At 55.7% G+C, this 27,742-nt stretch overlaps 10 protein-coding genes across 10 annotated transcripts; 3 read left to right on the plus strand and 7 right to left on the minus strand.

Moving 5' to 3' along the window:
• Nucleotides 1–296: 296 nt before the first annotated feature.
• On the minus strand, nucleotides 297–2,801 carry CDEST_02781 (uncharacterized protein; the record flags this gene model as incomplete). Its single annotated transcript, XM_062918940.1, has 4 exons — nucleotides 297–2,011; nucleotides 2,097–2,243; nucleotides 2,303–2,575; nucleotides 2,638–2,801. The coding sequence occupies 4 exons, from the start codon at nucleotides 2,799–2,801 to the stop codon at nucleotides 1,750–1,752; spliced, it is 846 nt and encodes a 281-aa protein (XP_062774991.1). The 3' UTR covers nucleotides 297–1,749.
• Nucleotides 2,802–3,799: 998 nt separating this feature from the next.
• On the minus strand, nucleotides 3,800–4,855 carry CDEST_02782 (uncharacterized protein; the record flags this gene model as incomplete). The annotated part of the gene is made up of 1 exon (XM_062918941.1): nucleotides 3,800–4,855. One exon carries the CDS (start codon nucleotides 4,853–4,855, stop codon nucleotides 3,800–3,802), a length of 1,056 nt encoding a protein of 351 aa, XP_062774992.1.
• A 1,427-nt stretch (nucleotides 4,856–6,282) lies between these two features.
• On the plus strand, nucleotides 6,283–8,927 carry CDEST_02783 (Putative WH2 domain-containing protein). The gene is made up of 2 exons (XM_062918942.1): nucleotides 6,283–6,713; nucleotides 6,784–8,927. The coding sequence occupies exons 1-2, from the start codon at nucleotides 6,582–6,584 to the stop codon at nucleotides 8,068–8,070; spliced, it is 1,419 nt and encodes a 472-aa protein (XP_062774993.1). The 5' UTR covers nucleotides 6,283–6,581; the 3' UTR covers nucleotides 8,071–8,927.
• A 341-nt stretch (nucleotides 8,928–9,268) lies between these two features.
• On the minus strand, nucleotides 9,269–12,021 carry CDEST_02784 (uncharacterized protein). The gene is made up of 2 exons (XM_062918943.1): nucleotides 11,416–12,021; nucleotides 9,269–11,349 (listed from the first exon to the last, which is right to left on the minus strand). Exons 1-2 carry the CDS (start codon nucleotides 11,522–11,524, stop codon nucleotides 10,175–10,177), a joined length of 1,284 nt encoding a protein of 427 aa, XP_062774994.1. The 5' UTR covers nucleotides 11,525–12,021; the 3' UTR covers nucleotides 9,269–10,174.
• Nucleotides 12,022–12,816: 795 nt separating this feature from the next.
• On the minus strand, nucleotides 12,817–15,339 carry CDEST_02785 (Putative RNA recognition motif domain, nucleotide-binding alpha-beta plait domain superfamily). Its single transcript, XM_062918944.1, has 3 exons — nucleotides 14,801–15,339; nucleotides 14,152–14,744; nucleotides 12,817–14,097 (listed from the first exon to the last, which is right to left on the minus strand). The coding sequence occupies exons 1-3, from the start codon at nucleotides 15,251–15,253 to the stop codon at nucleotides 13,761–13,763; spliced, it is 1,383 nt and encodes a 460-aa protein (XP_062774995.1). The 5' UTR covers nucleotides 15,254–15,339; the 3' UTR covers nucleotides 12,817–13,760.
• A 332-nt stretch (nucleotides 15,340–15,671) lies between these two features.
• CDEST_02786 (Putative NADH dehydrogenase [ubiquinone] 1 beta subcomplex subunit 10) lies at nucleotides 15,672–16,456 on the plus strand. The gene is made up of 2 exons (XM_062918945.1): nucleotides 15,672–16,071; nucleotides 16,169–16,456. The coding sequence occupies exons 1-2, from the start codon at nucleotides 15,846–15,848 to the stop codon at nucleotides 16,246–16,248; spliced, it is 306 nt and encodes a 101-aa protein (XP_062774996.1). The 5' UTR covers nucleotides 15,672–15,845; the 3' UTR covers nucleotides 16,249–16,456.
• A 362-nt stretch (nucleotides 16,457–16,818) lies between these two features.
• On the plus strand, nucleotides 16,819–17,787 carry CDEST_02787 (Putative large ribosomal subunit protein mL54; the record flags this gene model as incomplete). Its single annotated transcript, XM_062918946.1, has 2 exons — nucleotides 16,819–17,197; nucleotides 17,319–17,787. 2 exons carry the CDS (start codon nucleotides 16,819–16,821, stop codon nucleotides 17,573–17,575), a joined length of 636 nt encoding a protein of 211 aa, XP_062774997.1. The 3' UTR covers nucleotides 17,576–17,787.
• CDEST_02788 (Putative TAFII55 protein region) lies at nucleotides 17,578–19,862 on the minus strand. Its single transcript, XM_062918947.1, has one exon. It carries the CDS (start codon nucleotides 19,440–19,442, stop codon nucleotides 17,961–17,963), a length of 1,482 nt encoding a protein of 493 aa, XP_062774998.1. The 5' UTR covers nucleotides 19,443–19,862; the 3' UTR covers nucleotides 17,578–17,960.
• A 1,216-nt stretch (nucleotides 19,863–21,078) lies between these two features.
• CDEST_02789 (uncharacterized protein) lies at nucleotides 21,079–23,357 on the minus strand (the record flags this gene model as incomplete). Its single annotated transcript, XM_062918948.1, has 3 exons — nucleotides 21,079–22,224; nucleotides 22,276–23,096; nucleotides 23,153–23,357. 3 exons carry the CDS (start codon nucleotides 23,355–23,357, stop codon nucleotides 21,079–21,081), a joined length of 2,172 nt encoding a protein of 723 aa, XP_062774999.1.
• Nucleotides 23,358–24,877: 1,520 nt separating this feature from the next.
• On the minus strand, nucleotides 24,878–27,700 carry CDEST_02790 (Putative SWI/SNF and RSC complexes subunit Ssr4 protein). Its single transcript, XM_062918949.1, has 3 exons — nucleotides 27,423–27,700; nucleotides 27,108–27,371; nucleotides 24,878–27,056 (listed from the first exon to the last, which is right to left on the minus strand). The coding sequence occupies exons 1-3, from the start codon at nucleotides 27,459–27,461 to the stop codon at nucleotides 25,188–25,190; spliced, it is 2,172 nt and encodes a 723-aa protein (XP_062775000.1). The 5' UTR covers nucleotides 27,462–27,700; the 3' UTR covers nucleotides 24,878–25,187.
• Between the last annotated feature and the right edge of the window lie 42 nt (nucleotides 27,701–27,742).

Consider the following 27,742-nt stretch of genomic DNA (forward strand, 5'->3'; position numbering starts at 1 on the left):
AAGAATCGGAAACACGACTCTAGGCCTCTCTCGGTACGCTGTTGCGCCTATGAAGAGGGCGTGATCAAAAAGGAGGGGAAGAACAAAATTGTTGAGATGACGAGTCGCGAGGACTCGCTGCTGCTCGCATCCGCGCCCACCCCTCCCACCCCACCCCTTCTCGTCCGAGAGCCCTTGGCACCCGAACCATTGGCTTCTGCGTGTCTTGTCGCGATGAGCAATCACTTTCTTGGTGACGAATGCGTTTCCGGAAGGTTAGAGCTCTGTCTCTTCGAACGCCGCTCGCAAGCAAACACCGATGGAAATGTTTGTAATATATGAATGGATGGATGGCTTATCTGACATTTTTCATTCTACCAAAGCCTATTTCCCCGGCTCCCCTTAGATCTGCCTTGTTCCCACGCCAACTAGATAGGGACATAACAGTAGCTTCCACAGCAACATATTTCTTCAATCTCTCGATATAAATAAGACAAGTTGAGGGGACTTGAGTAGACCCAGTTTCTCCCGGAAACCGTCTATACCTGGAGTCCCAATGATATCTCTAACCAAATGCCGACGCTAGCGAACATCCCTGACTGATGATGTATCTCGAGAGGCAAGACGAGGCAGCCAACAGTCATGGGGTCTGGACTTTTTAAGATTAATGCAAAAAAGAAAAGAAAAAGATAAGTCTTGGCTCGTTGCGACCTGATGCAATTGCGGAAAGGGGGGGGGGAAAAGGCTGTTTAAAAGAGGAAATGGGAAGCAAGTAAAAAGTTTCCCCCACCCCACTCAACGCTGACCCGTGGCAGCTTCTTTTGCCAGGGCGTGGCCGACCGACCGCACGGATACCAGTGCGCGAAAGAGATAGTCCAGTCTCTGTCGAGTCAACCACACCCCCCTCAGCTGCGAAACCTAAAACGCCAAGCCTGCAATGTGGACTCGAAAACAGAATCGGACGTGGACAAGAACCAAATCGTCGAGGAAAGAAAGGAGCAGAGGAGGCTTGAGCCGCCGCAGATGGCGAAAAGTGAACAAAACAGGGGAAATGCAGAACACAATGGTATAAGAAAACTGGATCCCACGGCGATGCGGGCATCGTCATCCCGCTCGGCCGGCGTCCGCTCAGCGTCTTGGCCACCGCGCCATGACCGGGGGGGTTGGTGCTGCTCGCTTCCACTGGCTTGGCACATGCTTAGCCGTCTTGGTTGTTCGTCTTGGTAAAAAGACGGCCAGTTCAGCGCCCGCCAAATGGTCAGGTGACCAAAGTGCCCGGATGGCTTGGCTTCCCTAGTGCGGAAGGACCGGTGCCAATGTATCCGGTGGGCGGGTTGATCTTGGAGGTCGGTCTGGCCAGGCATAGGTCTTCCTCTCAATAGAGCAGGGATCGACCAAGATAGACCACCCAAAGGGGTAAAAGGGAGAAAACCCAAAGAGGACGGGACGTGGCCAGGACCGTCCGAATGAGTGGTAAGAACGGGCGTCTTGCTGTCGAGTGGTAAGAACGGGCGTCTTGCTGTCATAATTCTCCATAGTTGCGTAAACGGAGGTGCAGTGTGGAGTGCCACAGCATCCTGTCTGCAGGGACGATGCTCGTTCGTACCCGGTGCCATGACGTGGGGGTAAGTCGTGGGTGTAGCGGCTGGAGGGGGGTGGTCGATCTGGCCGCCCAGCGGGCATCTAGACTTTGGCCTTTGACTTCGCCGCATCAATGCAAGGGTGGGGCCTGCCCGCTGCGGGACGCAACGGAACCGACGCCCCTCGCCCTCAACCCGTCCTCTTGGTTGCCGGGTTGGGGGATGGCGTCCGCTCGTCCTGGCCATTGTAGATCAGCTGGAAGCCGTCGCGGCGGCAGATGACAATGGGTTTGTCGTTTTCGCAGCGCCCGATAATTTCGCTCGAGTCCGGTAGGTTGTAGGGCACTGCATCTTTGAAGTGGATAATTGGGCCGCCGTCCATTGTAAGCCCGATAATCTCGGCTCCCTGGATGCCATCCTCCTCGTCCGAGGACTCGACTTGAATGGTGTTTCTAACTCTCATGTTAGCGTGAATGCTCATCTTGGCGGGAGAAGATTGGGCAGCAATCAATTTCCCAGTGTGAATCGTGCACATACACTTGGCTCATTGGGAGCGTTCCGGCGTCGCTGTTCTTCCTCTTCCTCGATGTCGCCTTCTTTACTCTTTGTGCCATGCACATGTGGAAGTAGTGGAACAAGCCCGCGATGACCAGGACGGGCGTGCCGAGAGCAAGAGCCCAGGGCCTGTTAAATGCAGTTAGTAAACTAGCGAGGCTTGTAGGCATACCGACGAGGTTACTCACGGGTGCTTCCGCTGTCTCAGTTGATGCACGAGAGCTAGAATGACGCCGCACACAGCAATGAGAGATCCGACCTGAATCATGGTAAAGGTCGACCAGTAAAGCGACATGAGATCCTCGCCATCGCAGAATTGCAATGCCATAAGAGTGAAGACCTCCATGATGACTGTAGCCAGCGACACACACACGCAGAATAGGTTGAAGTAGATGCAGCGTTTGATTGCCTTTTTTCGTTTTGCATCCGTCTCGGGAAGTTCGCTCACAGCGTCCAATGTCCTAAGCGCATCGTCAGTAAAGTCGGTCCCTGGATGAGGGGCTTAGTGGCTATGGGAGCCTACCGAGTGTAATTCCATGCTGCCAAGAACAGGATAAAAAGGTTGAAGACAAACAGAAGCCAATACAACAGGTCAAATTGCCATCTGTCTAAGTGAGCAGCAAACCTGGCGTAGTGTGCACACCGCACAGGGTCATAAGGCGTGAAGTCTTCCTCGTTGGCAGCCATCGTAAAGGTTGACTGGTGTTGAAGATGTGTTAACGTATTCTTGATGTCGTCTGGTTGGCCCGGATGACAGAGCGTGGGTTGAACTAACACTTTGACAGGTGGTGATGCAAGAGGCTCTGCTTCTTTATAGGAAAAAGAGTCGTTTCGTATAGTCCCCGATTCTGCAGGGTTGCACAGAGTCGGTGCGGACTTGTCCAGACTTGCGCGTACGGGCAGGGAGGCGCCTTCAGTCGGGCTCTGTTGGTAGCAGGGGTTGTCGTGGCCCTATAGCTCCTGAGGGGCACCCCGGTGTGTTTTACGAGACTTCGAGGGGAGAAGGCTTTGAGGGGGGGGGCGTGTAGATGTGGAAATATAGATCAAGCTCCCAAGGCTTGTCGGATAGATTGTGAGATTGGCTCAACCTGAGATAGAGCGAGATAGCGTACAAACTGCCAGAAGCTACTGCAATACTGTAGTCAACCCAAGGCTGGCTGCTCCACTCGGTCTTCCACCAACTGGTGGATCCTTGGTCAAACTCATCTTGTCACCAACGATGCACTGATGCTGAGTCAAGTGCGGAGGCAAGCCAGGAATAGCGCTTGAAACAAGATGACAGCGAGCAGCGTTGTCGACTTGGCTTGCGGTGATCCGCATGTGGAGGGCGATGCTGTCTGGGCGATGTCTGGGCAGTCTCTTGGCAAGATGCGCGGGGCTAAGACGCACCTACATTGCCGATCTGTCGGCGGGCCTTTTGTGACGCCTCAGGTGGGATTGGATTGGTCCGACGCCGCATTATTCTCCGGTCTAGGGGGCTGAGCAACGACGTTCAGAGTTGTAACCCAGTTGCCCAGATGCCCAGATGCCCTTCTGGCCCATGGTGTTCCTTGAGCTCGACAACTAGCTTCCCTGGTCCACGCTCCTCAACTCCGTCCTTGATCCGTCCAATGGCACCTCGAGGCCATCAGGTAGATGCCACCCCACACGTCTCATCAACGAACCCTCAGCTCAACATGTGTTCCTCAACTCATTCCCTCCATCAGCTCAACTCTGTCGAGCATCATCCCCTTCAGACCGAGATACTCCTTGAGAGACTCCCATTCGATGCCGCCCTCCTCGCCATGTCTCCATTTCTCTCTGTAACCCCACGCGCAGGCGATATCGTCCATGCCGGCGCGCTCTTCCTCGCGGAGCCAACGTTGGTGCAATGGGATGCCAGGCGCCCAAGTGACCCGTCGCATGTGATCGTTGGCAGTGGTTTTGGCAACCATCCCAATGGTTGCCGTGAACCCCAGGTAGGCCAGGATCGCCGCGAAGGCGAACTTGGTAGCGGTCACGGGCTCCATTGTGTTCTGGAATGCCGAGAGATTGGAGGCAAGAGCGTAGACGCCAAAGGGGGCCGCACTCACGGCTGAGGCGGGCAGAAGCGCCTTCCGCAGAAGCTTTTGGCGGTAGAATGCTTGTGTTGCGTAGCAGGCCTCAACGATGCCAATGGCAGCGTCCAGGTTCTTGGCGTCGATGGCGGCCCCCAGAGCTGTTTCGGCCACGCCTGCCTCGATGGCCTTGTCTGCTCGGTTTGGGTTCTGCTCAACATACGAGATTGAACCCTCAACCGCCTTTGGTTTGGGCTTTGACGCATACAGTTCGAAAACATGGGGAAGTGTCTCGGGCCTGCCAAGCCTAGCTTGGATGTTTACGTATAAGTCCAAGACCTGGGGACCAATGGAAACGGTGGGGTGGGCAATGATTTCGTATGCTGACTCGGAGATTGTATCGACTGTATCCTTGACAGAAATCGACGGGATCGACGTGCTGCTAGAATTAGAAGCGATCGAGTTGGAGTCCAGGGATAGGAGGCTCGAGGCGGTCGATGCGGCGAGGGCCGAGGCCGAACGTATCTCCGACTTGGATAGATATGGTTGAATCGCATTCGCGGCGCCTTGGCACGTTTTCAAGGCTGCGATGACGAGCTGTGGAGTAGGAATGCCGTCCGTGGATAGAAACCGCTTCTTGCTCTGCAGAACCACGCCCGCCACCTTGCTCAGATCAGGGAGCTCCTTGGACGACGTGCCTGTCATTGCGGGCCTCTCGTGAGCGGTTTTGTGCAAACCCGAAGCGGATACCGTGCTCACCAGACGGTTTCCGCTGATAACTCGCCTTAAAGTCTTAATCTCGCGGATATTGGCAGATCGGGGAGGGATGATTGACGATATGTTTGGCTTGGTGGTATGTTGCATTCGAGTCTGTTGACCAACACTTGGTGACAAGGCCACACATAGTCGACAAACAGAGTGAGGTCGCCGCGTCGCTGGCCGGATAATGGCAGTCTGCATCATCTTGGTGGTGGTGGCGGCAGAGAGGGTTCGGCGAAGGGTGTTCGAGGAGGACGCGTGTTCGGCGAAAAAGGATTGGACGATCTGAAGCAACAGACAAAGAGCGAGCGGGCGTGATTCGTCGTCGATCGGCCTATCTGGGCTGCAGTAGTGGTAATAGTAGTGAGAACTGGGAAGCAATTGGGGGCCAGGTGATCTTGTCGATGCGTAGGTAGCCAATATAGTCCGGCAGAAGGAGTCGCCGGGCGGGTGAAGCAGAAGCTGTATCGAACAAGGAACCGGGAGAGGCCGTCTGGGTCTTGGAAAGAACGGGATGTGATAAGGACTACGGAGCGACAGCCGACGAGGAACCCAGCAGATGCGAGGCAACAGTATGAAGCACAAAAAAGACCAACAAAAAAGAGAGGGTTGCTGGACGCGACGGAGGCTCCGGGGAAGCTGAGAGCTCCTGCAAAATTTCCACCCGAGCCCCGTTACCCACCAACAGCACGTCGTCCAATTACCCGCACCTGGTTCCCTGGCCTTACACTACAGGTGATCACTCAAGCGCTAGGGAGGCTCTTCACAAGGCTCGCTCGGGAGATGACGGCCGCACCAATGAGACTGGCAGCCGATCCACTTGAGTGGGGTAGGAAACCGTAAGTACAGGTTAGTACAGATTCTCCCTCCAGCACTCATACAGTACTTGAAAGGTCACTGAAGAAACGTAATCGTTCTGCCAATCGGCGCTACGCACGGGTTTCTCACAAACTGTTCCATACTCTCACGCCGTCTGCGAGCTGTTCATCACCACTTCCTCCAAGACATACGAACTATAAATCGCTGTGTAGTGATGCACTGCAATACACTAGATGGAAGTAGACAATCTTAGCAATTCTCTAACATCTTGGAACCCGTTCCGATTTATCTTCTTCGCTACCCCCCCCTGTTGTTTTCTCGAATGGCTGCCTTTAAGGCGTTCCGAGCTTGCGTGTTTTTCAGCCACAGATACGCGCGAGGAACCTTTTGGGCTGAGGGGCCTGGAGGTACCTCGAGTACTGGAGACTCCTCGGCGAAATGGAAGTACCTCGAAACGCGCAGAGGCGCTCCGGCCCACTCTGAATGCAACGGTTGCACCGCCCGCCCCTAACGACGCCGCATCTTCAAATGACGGATCAAGATACCGCCCGAGAGATGACGAAACACCACGCGGCTGGAAAGCAACCCCAGCGTACCACCATCCCACCGCCCCTGGGAATGCACCCATCGATTCCTTGAGAGCCTCTCATTTCTCTACTCTTGAAACACTACCCTGCCGTACGACGGTACCGTATTTGAACGACATCCATATCCAAAGTCGCCTCCGCTCGACCCCCCGACCGACGACGTGCCCATCAGCGAACAACTCTCCGCCGACAACACGCCGGCTTTATCATCGCTCCCGCGACATCGACAGCAGCATAAAATAAACGCCATAGATAATCTATTCGTCATGCCCCCTCCACCGCCGCCGCCGCCGCCTCCGATGCCTGCGATGGGTGGCCCTCCGCCGCCACCTCCTCCGCCAGGAGGTCCTCCGGGAGCTGGCGCTCTGCCTGCTAGACCGCCTGGAGGGGCGAACAGAGTAAGGAGTCACTGGTCATGGGGCATCTACACACCTTTTCTGTATGTAACTGGGCTAACACGACTTACAGGGAGCTCTTCTCACCGATATCACCAAAGGCAAGGCCCTCAGGAAAGCCGTTACGAACGATAGGTCCGCCCCGATAGTTGGACAGTCATCCGGCGGCCCAGGGGGCCCGCCTGTAGGAGGCGCACCACCAATTCCAGGCTTGGGAGGTCTACCCAAACCTCCCGGTGGATTGGCCCCTCCGGTGCCGGGAAATCGAGCTAGAAGCAACAGTGACCAGAGCGGAAGGGAAAGCACACCTGCGCCGCCGATGGAGGCGGCACCACAGCTTGGTGGTCTGTTTGCTGGCGGCATGCCAAAGCTACGCAAAACTCGTGGAGCTGTCGACACGGGCGCTTCTGCGGACTCTTCGTACCTCTCGGATCCTGAGAGCAACGTGCGATCATCCTCGGCGCCGAAGCCACCGACTTTCGGGGCGCCAAAGCCTCCAGGAGGTGCGGCGCCGGCCCCTCCGGGAAGACCGCCTCTACCTCCCCCCACCGCTGCCCCGGCACTACCGCCATCGATCGCCAACCTGCGCAAGACGACGAGCGATGTACCCAGACCGGGCTCGTCAGCATCGATGAAAGGACCCCCGCCTCCCATCGGCAAGAAGCCTCCACCACTGCCTGCATCCCGGAAGCCTTCTTCCACGCCCTCCAGCCATCCACCCCCAGTACCAGGTGCACCAGCTCCTGGAGCCCCTCCTCCTCCTCCTCCGTCAAATGCTCCAGCACCTCCTCCGCCCGCGCCCCCCTCGGCACCCCCATCAGCACCCCCCTCGGCGCCGCCGCCCCCCCCTGCCGCTGCTGCACCTCGAGCTCCAGCGCCGTCACCACCCTCACGATCCCCAGCACCTCCGCCGCCTCCACCAGCATCGAATGGGTCTTCACCGCTGGCAATGCAAGCTGCCCTGCGAGCAGCCGGGCAAGCATCTCCCGGTGCTGCTCCCCCGCCACCTCCTTCAAACGCACCATCACCCCCCGCTGCTGCACCCCCCCCGCCAGCCGCTCCCCCTTCAAGGGCCCGCGCCGGTTCCGGCCTTCGTTCGTCCATGCTGGACCCAAGTGCTTTCACTCTGGCTCCCAACGGTGCAAAGAGCCCTAGTCCTACACGATCTAACACGACGGCCAGTCTGCACGCCGGTGGAGGAGGCGGCGGCGGAGGTGGTCAACGGTACATTGTTCAAGATCCACGGTGGAAGTTTCAAGACGAGGCTATGCTACCAAAGCCAAGGGATTTCGTCGGCGGTCCTCGACGCTACAGGGCTGGCAGAGGTAGCAGTGTTCCCCTTGACTTGAGCGCTCTGTGAGGAGCTCATCATAGGCGGTGTCCTCTTCGCGGCCTGGTCAGCATCAGGGGCCTTATCAAACTTTAGGTCTAAAGTGACGGACATTCTCCGCCAATATACATGATTCAAGCAATCAACTGCTGGATGAGTCCGAGTGGGAATGTGTTCCCTACCGCAGCATCCAATGTTACCATAAACGATCCTACTTAAGAAAGCATTCGAGCATTTGAACGATCCGCTTCCCTCGGTGGTTCTATTGATAGAACGCAGGGTCTCAGCAAGGCGAGGGCGTCAAGTCAGGACGGAGATTCAGGCTTGGGGATCCATGGTAGTACAAGCATCTGTCAAGCCTTGGTCAAGCATTTTCGCGTCGGGGTTTCTGAGGGCGTCTCCGCATCGGGCTTTTCTCTTGGAAACGCGTCGGGCCTTGGCGAAAAGGTCGAGTGAGACGCGACCAGATCGCCCGGTTCGCATTCGCACGTCTCGTGTCTTTTTCCTCGGAGGCCATGGATTTCTCAATCGTCACCACACGCACTTGGAAACCTGCTTCTATCGCTGCCTGGGGAGTGTGGTCATCAGAAGGGCCGCTCGAGGGTGTGAGGTTCGAAAGAGAAAAAGAAAAGTTAGAAGGGCTTAGCAAACGCAAGAAAACTTTAAGGTGGAGGGGCCATCACATTGATCCCTGATAAGAGAGTGGAGGAAGACGATACATAGCATCGTGCTAGCGATTTCACCCCTCTGTTTTGTCTCGTCATCGGTCGTTCGCTAGATAACTCCTCGTAGAAATTGATCAAGATGAGGATCCAAAAATAACTCGGGCGCGCGTGACTTGTTGCCTAAACGGGAGGGGGAAGGGGGTATGGATGGATGGGTCGTGCGAGCCCTGTCATGGGTAGGTATCTTGAAAAACAGAGAGAGGGGGGTGGGGGGGACAGGACCGCCAGGGCCGGGGGTTAGGTAGGTAGGCATGTTGAACGAGCGATCATCTCGGACCTAGGGTACATGCGAAATGGATCTCGGGCGAACATACGGCTGGGCACATAATACCGCGCGCTTCACACCCATGGAACGAACGCTGAACTCTCTTATGTTTGGAACGTGACAACGCCCGGCGGATAGGTAGATTCTAGCCTGACGGAATGTGACGATGTTGAGATGGGCCGGTGCGTCGTTGTAACCAACCCGGGTCCCTCGCCCTCTTCGGCTGTCCAGGCGCCTTTGAACTTGTCGGAATCAGCGACATGGAAGAAATTACGCATCCCGGCGAGAACAACACGGATGGAATCCACAGCCAACCTCTCACATATGCGCGGAAGTAGACACGACCTGCTGCAGAAGGTGAACCGTAAAACCATGCCCTCGTGTATTAAACTACCCTAGGAAAAGCCTAGTTGAGGAGAGCCATCCCGCAAAGCAAGGTTTCAGATATGCCCGCCGGCCAGATTGTTGGGTGATGGGAACACGAGGCTCATGGGAGGGGAAAAGAAATCAAAGCATCAATCAACCCTTGATGGCGTCGACGAGGCAAGCCTTGTTTGCGCAGACTCCCAAAGGCCCACGACTTTGAATGATCCGATAACCTCACGCCTCGCTTTCATTTCGATTTCTCTCTTCCAACACCCCTCCTCCCAGAGGCCCGCCCAGATTAGATTCGAGATCCCCGCAATGAAAGATAGAAAGACAAGAGAAGAAAAGCTTTCATGCCATGCCGGGCCAGTCCTTGGCCGTTTCCACTTCCGCTCCCACCCCCCAGATCTGGAGATCATTTCACATAGCAAGTGAGGAGAGAGGACGGAGAAGCGGTAGGGGGCAAGAAATGAAAAGAAGAAAAATAACTCAAATGTCAACCGCTGCCCCTGAATCCCCATTTTCGTTTGCCAGGTATGTTCCGCATTTATTCCCCGGCATAGGGGAAGAATAGGTATCCATGAGTAGAATAATCAGTCAGTCGTCTATATTCGTCGCAATGAAGAAAAAAGAGGACCAGCAGTAAGGTTTGCGTGGAAGACAAAGACCCGGAAGGCCTCGCAAGGTCCAATATCCCGGATCCGTCCGTACGTAAATAGCATCCGACGCTTCATGATTCAGACAGCACGTTGCACGATCGACGCTGATTCAGAACTTCTCAAGCGACAACGCTGCGACCAACCCCCGCACCCCACCTCAAGCGGCGAAGACCGCCGCCGGACGACCGAATAACTTCTCGCCCGCACGACGAAGAGTCCGCCACAGTCGAGGCGTTGACGCCCACACCTGCCGAGAGAGCTTCCTGGCGTCCAACTTCGCGGCCGATCACGTAGCCAGCGCCGAATCCCACCACGGACACCAGCACTACGACACCAGCGCTCACGACCCACGTCAGCAACGTCGGGCTGATGAGAGCGTCATCACTCGCCGCCACCTTCTTTTTCTTGGCCGCTCTCGAAGACCGGGTTTGTGAAGGAGTACGCTTGTGCTTGTCGACACCGTCGCTCCTGGGTGATGGGGAGGCAGAAGACGTTGTCGTCGTCCGTGTGCGCGCGACAGGTGACTTGGCAGACGGGGCGCCTTGAGTTTGGGTAGGTTTCTCAGTCATGAGCTCAGATTCGGGCATCAGCCGTAACTCAACAGGTTGGGAGCTAGGTCCGACCCCGGCGTGCGCCGACGGAACGCCTTGTCGCTCAGTATCCTTATACTTGGGCAGACCGCGGGCTGCAGCGGCGCATGACAGAAGGGTGGTGAGCGACGCACGAAGAGCCGCGTCGTTGTCAGCTTGATAGGCGGGAGACATAAAGTTGGGCGGGCCGCGCTGGACTCTGGTCTGTGATCGTTGGGAGAGGGCAGGCCGCACACCGCTGTGCGGATGTTGGTGGATCGCCGAGTTGGCCGAGTGACTTCTGTTCAAACCCGAGGGCGGATGAGAAAAGGCGTTTGGCTGGGGTCTGAAGACAGGATCGTCGGGGACACGCCCCAGGGCTGTGGCGATCTCATCGCTGTCGTCGGAATCCTCCGATTCCCCTCGGGACAGCTGCTGTTGCTGGAATGACGCACGCAAGAAAGGCTGAACGTTCTCGGTCGAGCTTGTCAGGCATCGATCCTCCTCGCTTTCGCTCTCCTCGTATTCCTCTTGACTGCTTGTGCCGGCGTGAATGGCCGTTTGGTCGACATGGAAAGATCGCGGCACAGGCTGGCTCTGGTGATGTAAGCGACGTCGGCGGGCAGCCATGGACCCGCCGACGCGGAGACCTGTCGTGACGATATCGTCGCCGATAGACGAGAGGGACGACGAGGACGGTTGCGACGAAATTTCAACCCATGATTCTGGAAATGTTCGTGTCAGCTCTTCGCCAATATCCCCGAGGTAGTGGTGTCCTTCTGATGACTGACCGTCATTTCGTCTGCGTGGGCCTACTGCGAGCTGTGCTCCGTTCACCGACACCCTGCCGTTCTGCATGCTCTGTTGTCCCGCGCGCTCGTCGCGCTGGTGTCCGTCCATTCTGATACGCTAATAATAATAAAAAGTAGAAAGTACGCCAGGGAATAAGTTGAAAGAAACCGAAATAACTGGAATAGTAGCAAAGAGTTCGGTCGTTGTGGTCGTTCGAGATGTTGTAGTCGTCGACGAGCGAACGTGTGTGGGGGCTACGTCCTCCGTCCGAAACCCCGCGTTTTGGAGATAAGATACGCTCGTGGTGGGTTCTATCTACTAGTGTAATATGGGGTCCGAGATTGTCTGTTCGCGCGCGACGCCGACGATGGTTCGAAAAAGTGCTGGTGCACGATGTAGTGAGGCGGGAGGCAGGAGGGAAAAAGTTGAAGGTTGGGAGAGAAAGATTGCAGTAGACCGCTTCAAAACTATGGCTGGCTCACCAGGCACGCAGGGTCGGTGAGATGGTGTTGAGGCCCGGCTGCTGGCTGGCTGGCTGACTGGCTGGGCCTTTGCATGCTACAGAGGAGAGGGGAGGGAGGGGGGAGCATCTGTCCAAGGATTCCAGGCTTACCACGATACGGCGGGAGAGTTGTGTACACCACAACGACAACGTCCAGATGATGTACATCTGCAGCATTCATTGGCCAGCGGGGTACCTGCTTCCCTGCTCCGGCGCTTGTAGGTTCCGGGCACCGTACCGTGTCAGGTGCTTAGACTACCAACCAACACTATCAGACATCGCCGGGGCTGCTGCAAACGGCGCGATAAGCATAGCACAGTGTGGTCTGGAGGATTGTCCTCAACATGAATGACGCTATCGATCCCGTTCGTCGTTAACATGCCACTGGTAAGCTTGCACATAAGTGTACATCTTCCAGGCCGCCAAGGGCTGCATTGCAGGGGGTTAGGTGGGACATGTTTTTTTGGCTGCGGGAAGCGCGAGCTGCGCCCCCCTTTGACCAGTCTTCAGCTTTAACTTTTAATACGGATACTGACGCCGGCTCTTCACGTCGGCCACGCATTTCACCCCACCGTCCACGTCTACCCAGTGCAGACAACTGCGGAGAAAGTGTCCAGTTCGGCCCATTTAGTGGTCCGCAACTTACACTTCGCGACAAGGACGATCCCAAGACGCCGTGATTGTCGTCTTATAATCGTGCTCCAAGTCATGCCAGATTCCACTGACGTGTCGTGGTCACCCTCCTTCTCGGTCTACCGTTCCCCCAACAGATTCTGTCCGTTTTGTACCTCGAACCTGGCTTCTAGGTGATTCAGAGGGCAAGTTCGAACGCATGAGTGGGTTCGATCAGCCCGCCTTGCTGACGGCGAACAGGTGCTTCCCCCGTGACCCATGCTTGTTAGACAGGCGCGGGGTGACCAGGGGACAAGTGTTCTAGCGGGGACTGAGGACATTTGGGGCCGTCGGTTTTCCTATCACGGGGCTGAGTGCGCACCTCGTGCCGCCCAATGACGCACTGCCAGCCGGGAAGCTGAGCACGAGGCTACTGTCGATCGGGGGAAGATCCGGGCGAACTCCTGAGAAGGGGAGAAACGAACACCACATTACGTCCCACACGAGACGGCCACACCATGTTCAAAGTACGGCATTCACGGTCACGCATCGCGGAGAAGATGTAATAATTTCATCGAGAAAAAGATCAAAACTTTTTGTATTATAATAACAGCCGGTCCCCAAACGCCAAGTCCACCTGGCAACTATGCATGCCTTTTGAAATGACATTCACGGGGGAGAAGGTATACTTACTCCATTGGTCCTGCGTCGCATTGCATTGGTATCGTTCCAAGTTCAAGAGTAACCGTAACCGAAAGGGAATAATAAAACGCCTGACCAGCCACAAAGTCGTCGACAGCCAAAGCTATTGAAAGCAACCCCCAGAGCCCACAGAAGCCGTCGTCATCTAGAACTTTGAGTCCCCTCTAACGCGACTTGCAATGATGCAAGACACCGAGAGAGATTCTTCCCCAGTTTCATGATAATAAGCCGTCTGCCCACTGTGAAGATGCCGCAATGCAACATATGCCCTCTTGGTCAACCCACAATAGCGTACAGATCCCGCATCGTCTCGCTCTGGTATGGTGTAGGAGCATGAGACTGCCACAAGCCCACGGTCCCAAATGAAAAGCCCTCAGGTCCATCTTGTCTCCGAAAAGACTGCTCTCAAAGCCCACAATTCCCGTAGGAAAGAAACTTGTCTCGAACCGACAGCCCACAGTAGCCCACAGGAATGCCCGCGTAGTGCCCTCTGATTAACCATCATAAGTGTGCAGCTTGCGTCACCGTTTAGAAGGTGACCTTCTGGCCCTTGAAGTCGCCGAAGCCACCACGGTTGGTGGAAGAAAATCCACCACGGCCGCCACGGCCACCGCGGCCACCGCGGTCACCACCGCCACGTCCACGACCACCGAAGCCACCGCGGCCACCACCACGGCCACCACCGCGGCCGCCACCGAAGCCACCGCCCTCACGCTGGGGCTTCTGGCCGGCATAGTCCAGGCGGACGGCACGGCCGCTGCGGCCCTCGCCAACGTACTGGCCGTTGAGCTGAGCGAAAGCAGTCTTGGCATCATCAATAGAGTTGAAGGAAACGTAGCCGAAGCCCTTGAGGTTGCCCGACTCGCTGAAGGCTGTTAGCGGTGTGCCTGGAAGGATCAAGTTGTAAAAAAGTACTTACGGGTCAGTGGGCAGGCGAACGCTGGTGACCTCAGCAGCTTCGCTGAAGAAAGCGCGGACGGTGTCCTGGTCAACGTCGAAGGGAAGGTTGCCGACGAAGAGAGTGTCACTCTCGGGGGAGACAGTGTCGCCGTGCTTCTGGGCGCGGTCAAAAGCGCGCGCCTGGGGGTTACCCTCTCCAGCGGGCTTCTGGCCGGAGAAGTCGATGTTCATAGCACGGCCGGCGAGCTCGCGGCCCTGGGATCCCTCAAGGGCAGCGGCAGCAGCCTCAGGGGTGGCAAAGTCAACGTAGCCAAAGCCACGGCTGCGGCCGGTGGCCTTGTCGGTGACGACGCGGGCACCGGTGAGGTCAGAGAATTCCTGGAAAGCCTCGTACAGAGAGTTGTCATCGACAGCCCAGGCGAGGGAGCCGACGAAGAGAGTAGAGCTCTTGTCGGAGATATCGGTACGAGCCTTCTTGCCGGGGATGACAGGCTCGTCAAGAGCCTTACGCTTCTTGGAGGGCTCTTCAACCTTGGTCTCAGTCTCAGATGCTTCCTTAGAGTCGGAGGTCTCTTCCTCCTCATCGGAGTCGGAGTCGGAGGAGTCGGAGCTCTGTCGGGATAATATTAGATGGTGCATAGATGGGACATTGTAATGATGGAACTCACAGCCTCAGCCTTCTTCTCAGTCTTCTCGTCGTCAGAAGAGTCGGAGTCGTCAGAGTCCTCCTCAGAGTCATCGCTGTCGGAGGACTCAGCCTTCTTAGCGGCGCCGTTGGTCTTGGCCTTAGGGACCTCCTCCTCCTCTGATTCGGAAGAGTCGTCAGAGTCGGAGTCGGAAGACTCGGCCTTCTTGGCGGCGGCCTTGGGGGCAGCAGCCTTCTTGGTGGGCTTCTCCTCCTCCTCAGAGTCGGAAGAGTCGCTGGAAGCCTCGGACTCGGAATCCTCCTCGCTGCTGTCGGAGGACTCGGACTCGGGCTCGACGACCTTCTTGGACTTCTTGGAGGCCACCTTGGTCTTGGACTTGGGGCTCTCGACGGCCTTGGCGACGGCGGCGCTCTTCACCTTGGTGAGAGGGTCAGCGGCCTTGCTGCCCTTGGTGGTAGACTTGGTCTTGCCCATTGTGAAGGTGTGAAGAAAACGTAGATTGAGGACGCGAAAGGAGGAAGGGAAAGGAATTGAGGAGTTGGAAAAAGAGCGAGAAAGGGTCTTTTCCAGAGGGATGTTGCGCGAGGGAAAACTTCTTAGCAGCTTCGAGGCGGGAGCTTGACTTTTATGGCAAGGGTCCGGTGGTTGGGGGCGAAGGGTCTTGCGACAGAGATTTTTTTTGCGATTTGCCAACTTTTCAGCGGGGCAGTCCCTCAACCGGTGCGGGCGGTGAGCGAGGAGCTGCTCAGATGTGGGTCTTTACAATACGTACCGAAAAGCACTTGCTCTGGGGAGCAGCAGCCTAAGGCTTGGTACCCTGGAGGGTGGCCGTGAACCTGAAGCCTGTGAATTAAGGCCGCAGGAATCTGGCTGACCTTTAGCTGCCGTGAGGTTCCTCCAATCCCGAGAGCCATCCCAAACCCGGCCCCCAGAGACCGATCACTACGAACCGCAAGCTTGACCTCACGCCGCGCGACCTCCGACTCCGGTGACCCCGTTTCGTCCAATCCGAACTTGCGTATCTTGAGAAAAGTCTCCCTTTTCCAATTCGAACACAAACTTCACGATGCCGACTCCCGAGTCCGAGATGTTCCTGGCGCAGAAGCCAAAGGTTCCCCCGACTTTCGACGGCGTCGACTACGACGACACCAAGGCGTTCAAGCAGGCACAGGACGCCATTATCCGCGAGCAATGGGTCGGTGCCATGATGTTGCGTCTCGTCGGTGAGGAGCTGGGCAAATGCTACAAGAAGGAGGGCGTCAACCACTTGGAGAATTGCGGTCATTTGAGAGGTTAGTTGGCTCCTACGACGCCGGAGGGTAACCAATCGCTGCCGGCCAGCAGAGATGGACCCCTCCTGAGACACTAGCTACTGACCGGATGGCGCAGAAAAGTACCTGGTTCTGCTCAAAGAGAAGAAGGTTAAGGGCACATTGTTCGAGCAGCAGAACTACATCAGCAAGCAATAGACAGGCTGTGTTCGGTATGAGATGGATTGGTAAAGTCCAGGATTGGATCAGGAGGCGGCGCTCTGGTAGAGACTTCTTTCAGCATCAGAGAAGGGGAACGCAGAGACGAGGGCCATGACGGTACCACGTCAATTGGCTAGTGCGTGATGGGTGATATCCCTCGCGATATGTACAAATGAATCAAATAAGGCTTCCGAAGTTATGCAACTATCCGTTGTGTCTGAGTTTGCCGTCCATCTGCGCATGAAATCCCGTGCTCCGATTGAAAAGCCCCCAAATTCGATGATCAAGCAATGCAATTGACCCTTCTTTTTGGTTGCTAGAGCGCGCAATTTCGTTCGTTACACGATAACCCCAAAGAAGGTTGAAGCTTCAGAAAGTTCCGCGCCTGGACAGCCTTCCGTGCCAAGTGCGTAACAGGCACGTCCCGCCCGCCCCAGAATTTTTCTATTGCACCCTGAGCTCGAGCTCACGCTTCCTGCATCAACAATTGGAGTGGCCCCCCGAGACGACAACCAGCAACGCAAACCGGCCGCAACACCTCGTCGTACTCGTCTGACACCACACAGCATGATTTGCAGAACATGCCTGCGGCGAGCCTCGGCTTTGCCCCGTCTCCAGGCCCCAAGGGCCACCGCCGCCCTTGTCATTAGACCCTTCTCTCTCTCCGCGCCTTCAAGGAATGCAGCAGCGGCGCCCGACGACAGCACCAAAACGAAAGCGACGGATGTACCCCCGAACCTTTCGAGCCTCAAAAACGATGCGCCCGCGCCCGCGCCTATCTCCTCATGCCCCGCCGGCACCGTCCTCAACGGGCTGAACTACTTCAAGGGCCGGACGGACCCGGTGGCCCTCCGCGACGAGGAGTATCCCGAGTGGTTGTGGACGGTCCTGGAGTCCAAAAAGGTGACCGTCGAGTCCGCCGACGACCTTGCCGCCGAAATGTTCTGTATGTCAAGTACCACCATCATGGCCGAATCCCCTCGGCCACCACAACATGTCCTCCCCTTCTCCCTTCCCCCTGAAAAACTCGGTCCATGGCTATGCTAACCCATCATGTGAACGCACAGCCAAGTCCAAGAAGCAGCGCAAGGCCGCCGCCAAGCGCCAAAAGGCCATCGAGGCCAAGCTTGTTGCCTCAGGCGACGTCGAAGCCCTCGCGCCCAAGGTCCCGCTGCCGCAGCAGTCCATCAACCTGCCTGGCGAAAAGGGCGGCGATGTCGAACATAACCTTCACGCAGCGACCAAGAGAGATGAGCTACGCAAGGCGATGCGCACGGAGCGTAAGGCTAAGATCAAGGAGTCCAACTACCTCAAGTCCATGTAAGGAGGCAGGCGTGGTATTGGCGTTGATGCCGTTGTGTCTTGCGCTGCCACGACTGGCGTGGTAGCGTACGCGGCTGGGGTTGTGTGTATCATAAGAGAGTCAAGCGAAAGGGGACTCTTGTACAATATTTACTTTCGGCATCGCCGGCTCGTCTTATCACTTAAAATATCAAACATTGAGCACCAATATCAAGAGACATTGTTGACAAAGCGCCCTGTCTTTTGGTATCAAAGCTCGAGGGCAAGAGGTTAAGAATACACATTGCCTTTGAAAAGAAAACGGACATTGTTTCGTGTGGCCTTTGGTGGGCACTCATATCATCAGCATCGCAATATTATCCGACCGTTCTGATGCTGCTCCTTCGAGACCACCACTAACACGTCTGCTAGTCTTCATCCTCTTCCTGTTCTCCAATAGATGCTTGCTTGAGCGACAGCTCTGCTCTCAGATCCTTCAAGCGAGCCTCGACGCGGTTCTTCAGAATCTTATTCGTCTGATTCGACTTCTCTTGCTCCTTCTTCGCGATCTCGTTTTTGAGCTGTGTAATGTCCTCCCGGACTGCCTTGACTTCGTCCAGCCGCTCCTTGTCGTCATCGTCTTCATCGTCGTCGTCATCTTCGTCTTCCTCGCTGGCGACAGACTCCTCTCCGTCACCGCTATCGTGGGCATTATGTGCGGGTGTGCCGGTATTCATAGTCATGGGGGTAGCGGCCTCGAGTTGTGTCGCTGGTGTGCCTGCCTCTGTCGTGACCTGGTTCATCGCCTCCTCCTCCTCGAAAGCAGCCATTAGCTCAGCCTCCAAGTCGTCATCATGTTCATCGAGTTCGCCGTCGTTGTAGCCGTCAGCCGGGAAATACCCGCTGTCGTCAGCCTCGCCGTCGGCGTCTTGTTCGTCTTCGGAGTACTCGTCGCCAGACTGCATCTTTCTGTCGTCGATGAGTTCGTATCTGGAGGACATGGCGGCCGCGTCGGCCTGCAAGAGCTTCTTGACCTCATTTTCCTTCAGCTCGATCTCTGAGCGACTGATGATCTTGGCGAATCTTTGGTTGGTGGCATCGTGCATAGGGGGTGTCAGACCGTGCGGCCATTTGAATCCAGGTTGGATCATTGCAGGTAACGGCGCCTTCTTTGCCTCCTCCTCACTCCGGACCTGCTGAAATACAAGGAGCATGTGACAAATGTCGGCAGACTTCATGAGGGTCTTTCGGTCCCAAGACTTCATGCCTTCCGTGATCGTAGGCAGTTCGACCATGACTGCAGCATAAGGCTGCCCCTTTACTACCACCATGGCGCGCCGGGTGTCCTCGTCGAAGAACTTCATCATTATGTCAGCGCCGCCATCCTTTCTAGGGATGCCGACCTTGCCTTCCTCAATGCACTTCCTGACGTATTCGCAATGCTCGCCGGGCATCATGCGCAATATGAACTGCTCCTCGATTGTAGGGTCCTTCTCCTGGTCACTAGCCTCGGAGTCATAACCGTCGCCGGGTGGGTGAACAGGCGGTTTGCCTTTTGACTTAACAACGATATGACCTGTCCTAGGCGTCGACACAACAGGCGTTTTCAGAAGCTTGATCTTCTTGGACGGATGGTTCGTGCCATCGTCGTCTTCGTCCTGTTCCCGCTTCTTGGATTCAATGATCTTGGTTGTGGGCTTGGAAACCCTTCCAGCTTTCGTCTTGGACGGGGCAGGCGCCGCGGTTCCAGCTGGTGTCGGTGGTTGTGATGGCTTCAGCTTAATCTTCATCGAGGAGGAAGGAGTCGAAGCCGACGGCGTCGCGCCATTCTGTTCGCTGAACGAGGACTGTCGCGAGCCCACGCTAAGCTTCAGCTTCGGCCGGGGCGGCGGAGCGCTGATGTCTGGCATGTTCGGAAATTCGTATGCTGATTTTCTCCTTTTTCGCCCAAGTGTTCGCTAGCCGGAGGCGCTTTGGATGGGTTGTTCGTCGATGCGTGTTGGGAAGGGAACTTGAACGCCAAATAGCAGGCGCGCCTCGATCGTCGTGGGGACTTAGGCGGAGCGCATACGGATAGTCTTGGAATGCCTAGGTAGCTGAGAGGAAAACAGACGACATATGTGGCGTAAAACTACCTAGGTAGACGGGGTATTGAGAAGTATCGTCAAATACCTGGGGCAGCGAGGAATACTGAGCTTGCGAAAAGGCGGCATTTGCATACCTACCTGGATAATGTAAAGAAATAAAGCTATTGAAGGTCACTTCACTGCCGGAGGCGCAAGAGCAGGCCTTCCTTCGGGAAGGTACTTCACCCACACTGAACTCTGGAGGGTAAGTGCTGATTTATGGGGGACCAAACAGCCTTGCAGGTCGCGTGTGGTGAGTTTTAGCGTGATAAACGCCTGTCGCCCCCCTGTAGCCCAGCGCACGGACGCTATTTAATTACCAACACCGATTGGCAGCAAAGCTTGGCAACATATTGGAAAGCTCCCTCAACGCCTGCTGCCTAGGTACCTATCTGCCTTAGGAAGGCAGCTATGTTTCTAGGCTCCTTGTATGGTCCATTCATGTAACAGATGTCTTTCTCGTTTTCACCGTTGAAATTTACAATCCTCCCCTCGGGCTGTGATTTCTCCGTCAATTACTGGGAGAGTAAGGTCAGGCACGCTCTGCGTGCTGACGAGATCGTGGTTGGTAGTCACGAGCTGTCAACACTTCCTAGGCAAATTGGGACGAGCAAGTTAGATTAGTACAAGAAGCCTTTTTATAACCCCCGTGCTTATCTTGAATGTCACCAATGAGGCGCCCATGGGAGGAAAACACCCCATCGCGACGGATGTAGATGTGCGGCGGGAAGCAGCCAGCTGTCTTCGGGAAGTCATGTTTCAAGTCATGTTTCTAGCATATGCTCAATAATGAAGCATACGTCGTGTAGGTTCTATCGAAACGGGTTTGTCATGTCTGCGGTCACTAACGCGAGATATATGAAAGAGCTTGGGAGGGTTGCGATCTTATTTCAAAGCCGAAGGCCTGAACCAACCCAATTGACCAAAAAGGGGCCTGGCTCTCTCTTTCTCTCTGTTTTATTATATTGTCACCATTGACCGTAATATGCATATATTGGTCTAGATGTGTCAACCTTTTGAAGGACAGGTTGATATTTCATTTGCCATTCCCAAACTTTTATGTTTTCCCTAACTGAAGGCTGTCAGGTATAATGTGTTTTGAAAAGGTTATTTTATTCCAAGCCACTACAGAAAGATTAGCTTCACCGTATTCTGCTCCTTTGACGACCTACTCAATTGCTAAGGAACAAGTCCTTTGATCCGAGACTGCAACGCGGCCAACGGCAAGAGAGTAATCGTCCATAATGGAAACCTTGAACATTTGGCATCTTACATTCTTGCACATACTCTCCCACTACCAGAGTACTGCTTCTCAGGCCGGGACAAATTATGGACAAAGAGAATCCAACCGCAGGGCAGCATGGCCACAATGCTACCAAGCCTCCCCAACGTCACTTGTCTATTCCTAATGTCCCTGTTACTACAGTAGAATGACCGCAATGGCGCCCGCGACGCTTGCGAGAGCCGCAAAGTAACCGCTCTGAGTCGTCCTACTTCCCACAGAGATAGGTTTGAGCGCAGCCGGGCCGGTCGTCACCGCGAAAAGCCCACCAGTAGGCGCCCCAGCGCCGGCTGCTGTGGCCAGTACCATCGACGTCATTAGAGAGGACGGTAAAGTGACACTTGGGCCGACAGGGCGAACGGAGGTAGCTCCAGCCCCAACACCAAGCTGTGGTTGAACGGCTGGCTGACCATCTGGTGCTGATCCACCAGGTTTCGCGTCACCAGAGCCTGGAACGGAGCCACTAGAGCCCCCGCCTCCTGAGCTGTCGTTGCCGGAGCCGCTGTCATCGTTGTCATCCCCGGTTCTTTCGCCGCTACTGCCGTTACCTCCACTGCCAGTTTCAGCACCACTGCCGGTACCAGACCTGGAACCACTCCCGGAATCCGATCCACCATTGTCGCTGCCGCCTCCATTTCCGCTTCCGCCGCCTCCACCGTTGCCCTTTTCGCTACCATTTTCACTACCTTCATCGCCGCCTTCATATCCTCCAGGCAAGGAAGTCTCTTGAGCCTGCCCACCCGATCCGGTTGAGCCACTAATAGTTGGCGTGACGGTACCGGTCTGAATGGGGTTAAGGGGCGTAAAACCTGTAGGCAGAGTTTCATTTGAAGGCAGAGTGCCGTTCAATCCTGTCGCTGGGGCGGAAATAGAGGGCCGAGGTTGCGGGAAAGCGGCGGGCGACCCCGTCGGAGCAGCGACGCCTGGAACAACGCCAGGGTTTCCTGCAGTAGCTGTTCCATTGCTGAAGGGGTTTGAAGAGGTTGGTGCAGCAATGGGGACGGGCGCAGCAGCGGCTGGCTCAGTAGTCGGAATGGCCGGCAGGCCAGCGGGAGCGCTAGTATTCAACAATGGAAGACTAACGATCGGAAGACTCTGGATAGGGGCGGACGATGCTGATGGGACAATGCTTGTGCTGTTGGCTGGAATCGGAACGGCGACCTCTGCTGGCTGAGTAGGGGCTACTGGTGCTTCTGGCGCGATACTGGTGCGGTTCTCTAGGACTGGGACGGCGATATCAGCGGGCTGAGTAGGAACAGGGACCGGAATCGGAGCTGGTGGTTGCTATCTGATATTAGCAGGGTGCTATTGTAGGTTCACAGCCGAGAGACTTACTTCAACCCTTGGCGGAGCTGTCTGGTTGTTGGCAGCTGGAAGAGAGGGGAAGGACTCGGGCACAGTAGAAATTTTAGGTGCTTCAGTACTGGACGGGGGAATTGAGAGAGTTGGAATTGTTTCAGCTGCGTCAGACAGAGGCACCGACGTCTGGCCTTCGGGTACTGCTGAGGAATTGGATGTAAGCTGAAAGTCCACACCGCCGCCATCGACTGGTGCCGTCGGAGTCACTTTGGGGGCGGAAAGCGTTGGAATAAGGGCGACGCTGTCGGGTTCGCGGGGTTTGCTGTCGTTGGCTGGAGGGATAGAGGTTTGGACTGGCGCGGAAGGGGCTGGATTAAGCTCGGAGAGGATGTCCTTGTAAGGGGCAGATTCGACAGGAGAAGACGGGATTGAGGTAGCCTCGGAAGGGGTATTCTTCAAAGGGGCAGATTCGGGAGAGGCGGAAGGTGCTGGAGTTAGCTTGACAGGCGCAGGTTCAAACGGACTACCCTGCACAGTTGTCTCTTCGACAGGTGCAGACTGGGAGGCGACGGGTTCGGTGGGAGTGGCCTCAGCAGCAACAAAACCGGCAGGGATAGCCTCGGGAGGTAGGTCCCCAGAGTACACGATCTTGGGAGGACCAGCCGCTGCAGTGACAAACTGGACTTCCGCCCCAAGAAATGTCTGTACCACAGGCAGCTCGACCAGCTTCTCAATCTGGAAAGGTTCGGATATGACAACAGCCTGAGCGGAATCGGTAATGATGATGGCAAAACTCTCGAAGGCTGTGATAGAGGCGCTCGGGGTCCAGTTCAGTCGGCCGATGTTGTTGACTTGCACTGCAGAGTACGTCAATTTCAAAATACCCAGATCTCGATGAAGGAGAAAGTGTTACCTCCTATCTTCTCGGCAATGACAGACAGGTCTGTTTTGCCATTGGGGACAAGGTCAATATTGATAGGCGCCTGCAGACCAGTCGTTTGCCACTCGATCTCGAACTTCTGGTTGGGCTGCAAAACATCTCCTCCTCTGGGCTTCGAGATTTGTGCTTCACAAAGCGCAGTGCCAAACAATAGCGCCAGGGACTTTGAGAATCGCATTCTATCCTGTCGTGGTTTGTTGAAAGAAGAAGTATGTTGAGTCGATCTACCAGTTCTTATTGATGGCCATGTATCGAATTGAACTACAAATTAGAAGAGGAAAATTTGCCAACTAGGGCTCGGGTATTAATTTCGAAAGAGTGTAACGAATGATTTTGCTTGAAAAGAAGCTGACCTGCAGACCTGGTAGAAGAGAATATAAAAACGATAGGAGTCTGAGAAAGGCCGCCAGTAAACAGAATCGAAGACGAACAATGCCAAAAGGGGAACACGAAGAGAAGGGAAGAAACGCGATCTATTGAAAGAGAAGACGGAGGGGGGAGAAGTTAGGTGACCCGTCCGTCCGGACGACGTTTTGACGACGGGGTAGTCTCTTGCGTGCAAGCCAACCCTTGACAAGAGAGGAGGGTGCTCCTCCACGACAGATATCCCCAGGAAGTCTTCCTAAGACCGAATGAAAAGGCTGGGCAGGGGTGCAAGGAGCGTCTCATCGGCCGACACACGCTCCGGCGACAGCATCACACATAAACCCCTGGTTCGTTCGATGGGGTGGGCAGGGAGGGCCGAGGCCATTGAACCACCCCGAAGCATAAGAACATTTCCGTAAAGGACCTAGCCATTCGGAGCCGAGTTGGGTACTCGACGGAATTCGAAACGCCACAGCGAGGGGCGACGATGGTGGAGGTGAAGTACGTGGAGGATTCCGCAAAAGTGGCCAAGTTTGGGTTTCGCGACCACCTAGGGCTTGCTTCATCGACTGCCGATATCCAGCTGGGCACCCTCTCGGCTAACAGCCTGGTATCGTGACACATTGTGCAAGAGGTCCAACACAATATGACAGCTTGATGTCGAGAGTTTGTTTGTCATCCTGCCCAAAGCTCCTCGGAGCTTCGTCTCAGCAGAGTTGGATTTAAGCATGAGTTATGGCAAGGAAACGCCTGCAACTCCCGGGGGGCAGCTCAGCGCGAAAACGTCGTACAGTACCAGGCATCCTCTTTTCATCTGACCTTTTCGCGAAAGACACCCGGAGAGCCCATCTTTCTGACTGTTGACGTTGGCAGTCGGGATGACAGGGGGGTGGAGTGTTGTGAAGAGCTGCAGCTGAGACGTCGTCCCTAGGGTTGATCAAACCCAAACCTCTCACCCGGAACCAAGTGTAAATGTGGGGCTATGTTAAGGCCGAATGGGCCAGAACCGGCAAATCGCTAACAGGCCGCACTGACCTTTCTCCCCCCCATGCCAACGCAAGCCGGCTGGTCTGGGATGAGCCGCCATGTATCACCATTTTCTCCGTGTTTGACCCTGTCACTTCAGGGCCCCATGCCTTCCTTCATGGCGCTTGTACAGCTCTGAATGCGGTGACCTCGCGTTTTCCCTGCTGGCGCGCAGTTGACGCCGTGGAGTTGCGGTGGAATTGCTGATTGGTTGGTCGTGGGTGACCAACGCCTGACGAAGATGGTGCAGTTGTCTCGAGATAAGAAAGAGTTGCATGACTTCCAACATCTGTTCTAATCTTCATTAAGTAGTCCACCCATCGACCTACATCAGATAATCAAATTATCGGACATCATTAAGCACAGGTGAGCTCACTGAACGGGATCGGTGCTGTGTTCCAAGGCTTGGGGGGGGCTTAACATCGTTTCATTCTGCAACCAACCGTGTGATACCGCACATGCCGTTGCACCTATTAACGTAAGAGCCATAACGCGATGGCAAACTGTGCACGTCGGCCACGTTAAGCAAGACACCATCTCGCCTAAATATACAGTCCGTTTCCGTCCGAAGCTCATCTACCGAGCTTGTCTAGGACAGTGATCCGATATACTCCACCTAGGCACCGCCTTCGGACTGGTTTCCTGGCGTGTCATTACTAGATACGCCGTGGAAAGCATCTCCAAAGGCAGAGTCCTCCATTTCCATGTTGATGTCCAAACCGTCCCCTATGGACGCCCCGTAGCTGGCCATCGCATCACCGGCCGAGTCGAGGTCGCCCAAAGAACTAAAGCCGCCGGGGGTTTGAGTCTCCGTTGGCGTTCCGGCAGCGGATGAGGCTTTGGCGGCCGGTTTGGGTTCGTCGCCCTCGGTCGTGCCGGTGCCGGGAGCAACAGCGGGATCGGGCGATGTTCCTCCCTTAGGCACCACCACCCACTCCCCGCTGCCAGTTCCTTGGTCAGGCGCGGTGGCGGAGGCATCCTTGGTCGATTCTGTGTTACCCATGGGAACATCCTCTCCGAGGACAGCAGAAGTGTCCTTGGAAGCTGGAGCCCCAGTCTCCTCGGGGATGGTTGGAGGAATCGGTGCAGGTGAGGGCGCATTCACGTTGGCAGGGGTTCCGGCCGTTGAGTTAAGGTGAGTCTGTGGCGTAGGGAAGTTGTTCAGCGGAGTGGAGTTGGCAGAGAACCCGGTGTGCAACTCATCCAGTAGTCCTGCCGCAGTTCCGCCCATATCGATGTCCGAGTCACCCACCATCACCCCGCTATGATTGGAGCCCGCCTGCGATGGCCGTCGCGATCCTGGAGCACCCGCGTCAACGCCAGCAGCCTGCGCCGGAGAGCTTGCCGGGGGCGGGGCGGGTGAAGGTTCCTTGATAGGCTCCGGAGCGGGCTCCTGAAAACCACCGTCTTGTATTCGGTGGACATTATGAAGAACTTCGATATGTCGGCCAAGGTTGGCTTCAACCTGGGCCACGATCTCGTCCACCTTCTTGTTGTGCTTTTGCGACCATGACCCGTTGTTGTCGTCCGAATCTGTGTAGTGGCCCTCGATGCGCCATGGCTCCGGGCCACGTTCCTGGATGGAGTTCTTAACATCCTTCTCGGCATCTACATATACCGAGCTAGTCTTGAGACTGGCCATGTTCTTGGCATGTTCCGCTTTCATCTTCTCCATCTCGGCCTTCGTTGCCTCAAGATGCTCCTGGACTCTTTTCCTGAACTCATCGGCTAGTCCAGGCTCCAGACGCCCAATGTACGGTTTTTGAGGTGGTTCGGTGAGCGCGTTCGCACTCTGCGCAGAGAAGATTCCGTCAGTCAGAGGCGCCAACTCTCCCTTGAGCCCAAGACCAAGATCAGGCGGTGCGATCTGACTAAGGGCGTAAGGGGAAGACACAATTTCCTCCATCCACTCGTGGTTCTGCTGATACCGCGCGAAGGATATGTCCCTAGGAGTCAGGTGGTCAAAAAGATCTTTCTCGAGCTCCTCATCGTCGTGCAGGGGCTCGGCATGGGCTAGAGCCTGCTGATGCTGCTGTGCCTGTGCCTGTGCCTGTGCCTGCGCTTGTTGGCGGCCGCGGCGACCTTGAGGACCGGCTGGGGGATAGGCCATCTGCTGCGGAACACGCCGTGACTGTGCCGGCGGGTTATACATCTGTGGCCGTCCACCGTTGCGGGGAAATTGAATTTGGGGCCAGCTGGCGCGATCCGAGAGCATGAAATCTTTGCGAGCAATCTGGCCACACTTCTGGAGATGATTACGGGTCGCCATAATGTGCTGGGTCTCTTGGGAAACGGGTATCAGGTTGACCGGAACGCGGTCGGGAGGGTCGGAAGAGCCATAATGAACGATCCAAAGACTGATATCAGGTTGCGGCGCGTTCATGACGCCGGTCTGCGACGGCACAAGCCGAAATCTGCGACGCGCGTGCATGGCAACCTGCTCGCCGGGTACGAAACCCGACTTGACGTAGTGAATTTCGAGAGACTGTGCTCATGGTCAGATTGTTAGACTTCAACAATGCGGCAAGGTGCGTACCAGTCCGTTCCCAACATCCTGTCTATGGTATTGCTCGGGACCCCATATCATTCCGTCGCTCGCGAAATTTGTTCCAAGCCTCTTGAGGGGTTGCCATGTAAGGTACACTTGGCCATCGCGGGGTCGGTCGAGGTAGGTCCAGAAGAAGGGAGCTTTGTCTTTCGCAACTTGGGGTGCAGCCATCAGCCATTTAGTAACTTGGTTCAGGTCAACACGCGCCTGGTCGGCATAATGATTGGCAGATATAAGATGAGCGTGATTCAGCTACAGAAGTATAAGCGAGAAAGTCATTAAAGGGTAGATCAAGCTACTGACCAGCTCCTGATCAATTCCATCACTCGGGTCCTGCGCCATGATGGATCGCGGTCGAGGACGCAATGTGCGAGGCTGATGGGTGGGTGGTGCTGACACGCAGTTGTCGAGAGAGCAAAGCAGACAAAGGTCGCCTCGGTGTGCGCTTGAGTACAAGGAAGATTGTGGTCGTAAAATAAGCTCGATGGGCGAAGTCGCGACGAATTGAAAGGCTGCTGTTGATGAAGGGTGATTTGGACTGTTGGTCGGCTCGCGGTCCCCAAATTTGTCGCGACGAAGAGGCTACAGTGCCTGAGAAGACCCCCGACCGCGCTGCAGCCAAT

Source organism: Colletotrichum destructivum, chromosome 2 (genome assembly GCF_034447905.1).
Source record: "Colletotrichum destructivum chromosome 2, complete sequence".
In the NCBI taxonomy this organism is placed as follows: domain Eukaryota; kingdom Fungi; phylum Ascomycota; class Sordariomycetes; order Glomerellales; family Glomerellaceae; genus Colletotrichum; species Colletotrichum destructivum.

Excerpts from the sequence above, each read along its gene's own strand:
- CDEST_02783 (XM_062918942.1), top strand. The coding sequence starts at position 6,582 with ATGCCCCCTCCACCGCCGCCGCCGCCGCCTCCGATGCCTGCGATGGGT. Across the intron at positions 6,714-6,783 it reads CGCCTGGAGGGGCGAACAGA|GGAGCTCTTCTCACCGATAT; the intron begins GTAAGGAGTCAC and ends CACGACTTACAG.
- CDEST_02784 (XM_062918943.1), bottom strand. The coding sequence starts at position 11,524 with ATGGACGGACACCAGCGCGACGAGCGCGCGGGACAACAGAGCATGCAG. Across the intron at positions 11,350-11,415 it reads CCCACGCAGACGAAATGACG|AATCATGGGTTGAAATTTCG; the intron begins GTCAGTCATCAG and ends GAACATTTCCAG.
- CDEST_02785 (XM_062918944.1), bottom strand. The coding sequence starts at position 15,253 with ATGGGCAAGACCAAGTCTACCACCAAGGGCAGCAAGGCCGCTGACCCT. Across the intron at positions 14,745-14,800 it reads CTGAGAAGAAGGCTGAGGCT|AGCTCCGACTCCTCCGACTC; the intron begins GTGAGTTCCATC and ends TTATCCCGACAG. Across the intron at positions 14,098-14,151 it reads GTTCGCCTGCCCACTGACCC|CGAGTCGGGCAACCTCAAGG; the intron begins GTAAGTACTTTT and ends AACAGCCTTCAG.
- CDEST_02786 (XM_062918945.1), top strand. The coding sequence starts at position 15,846 with ATGCCGACTCCCGAGTCCGAGATGTTCCTGGCGCAGAAGCCAAAGGTT. Across the intron at positions 16,072-16,168 it reads GAATTGCGGTCATTTGAGAG|AAAAGTACCTGGTTCTGCTC; the intron begins GTTAGTTGGCTC and ends CGGATGGCGCAG.
- CDEST_02788 (XM_062918947.1), bottom strand. The coding sequence starts at position 19,442 with ATGCCAGACATCAGCGCTCCGCCGCCCCGGCCGAAGCTGAAGCTTAGC.
- CDEST_02790 (XM_062918949.1), bottom strand. The coding sequence starts at position 27,461 with ATGGCGCAGGACCCGAGTGATGGAATTGATCAGGAGCTG. Across the intron at positions 27,372-27,422 it reads ATGGAATTGATCAGGAGCTG|CTGAATCACGCTCATCTTAT; the intron begins GTCAGTAGCTTG and ends ATACTTCTGTAG. Across the intron at positions 27,057-27,107 it reads AGGATGTTGGGAACGGACTG|TCTCTCGAAATTCACTACGT; the intron begins GTACGCACCTTG and ends CCATGAGCACAG.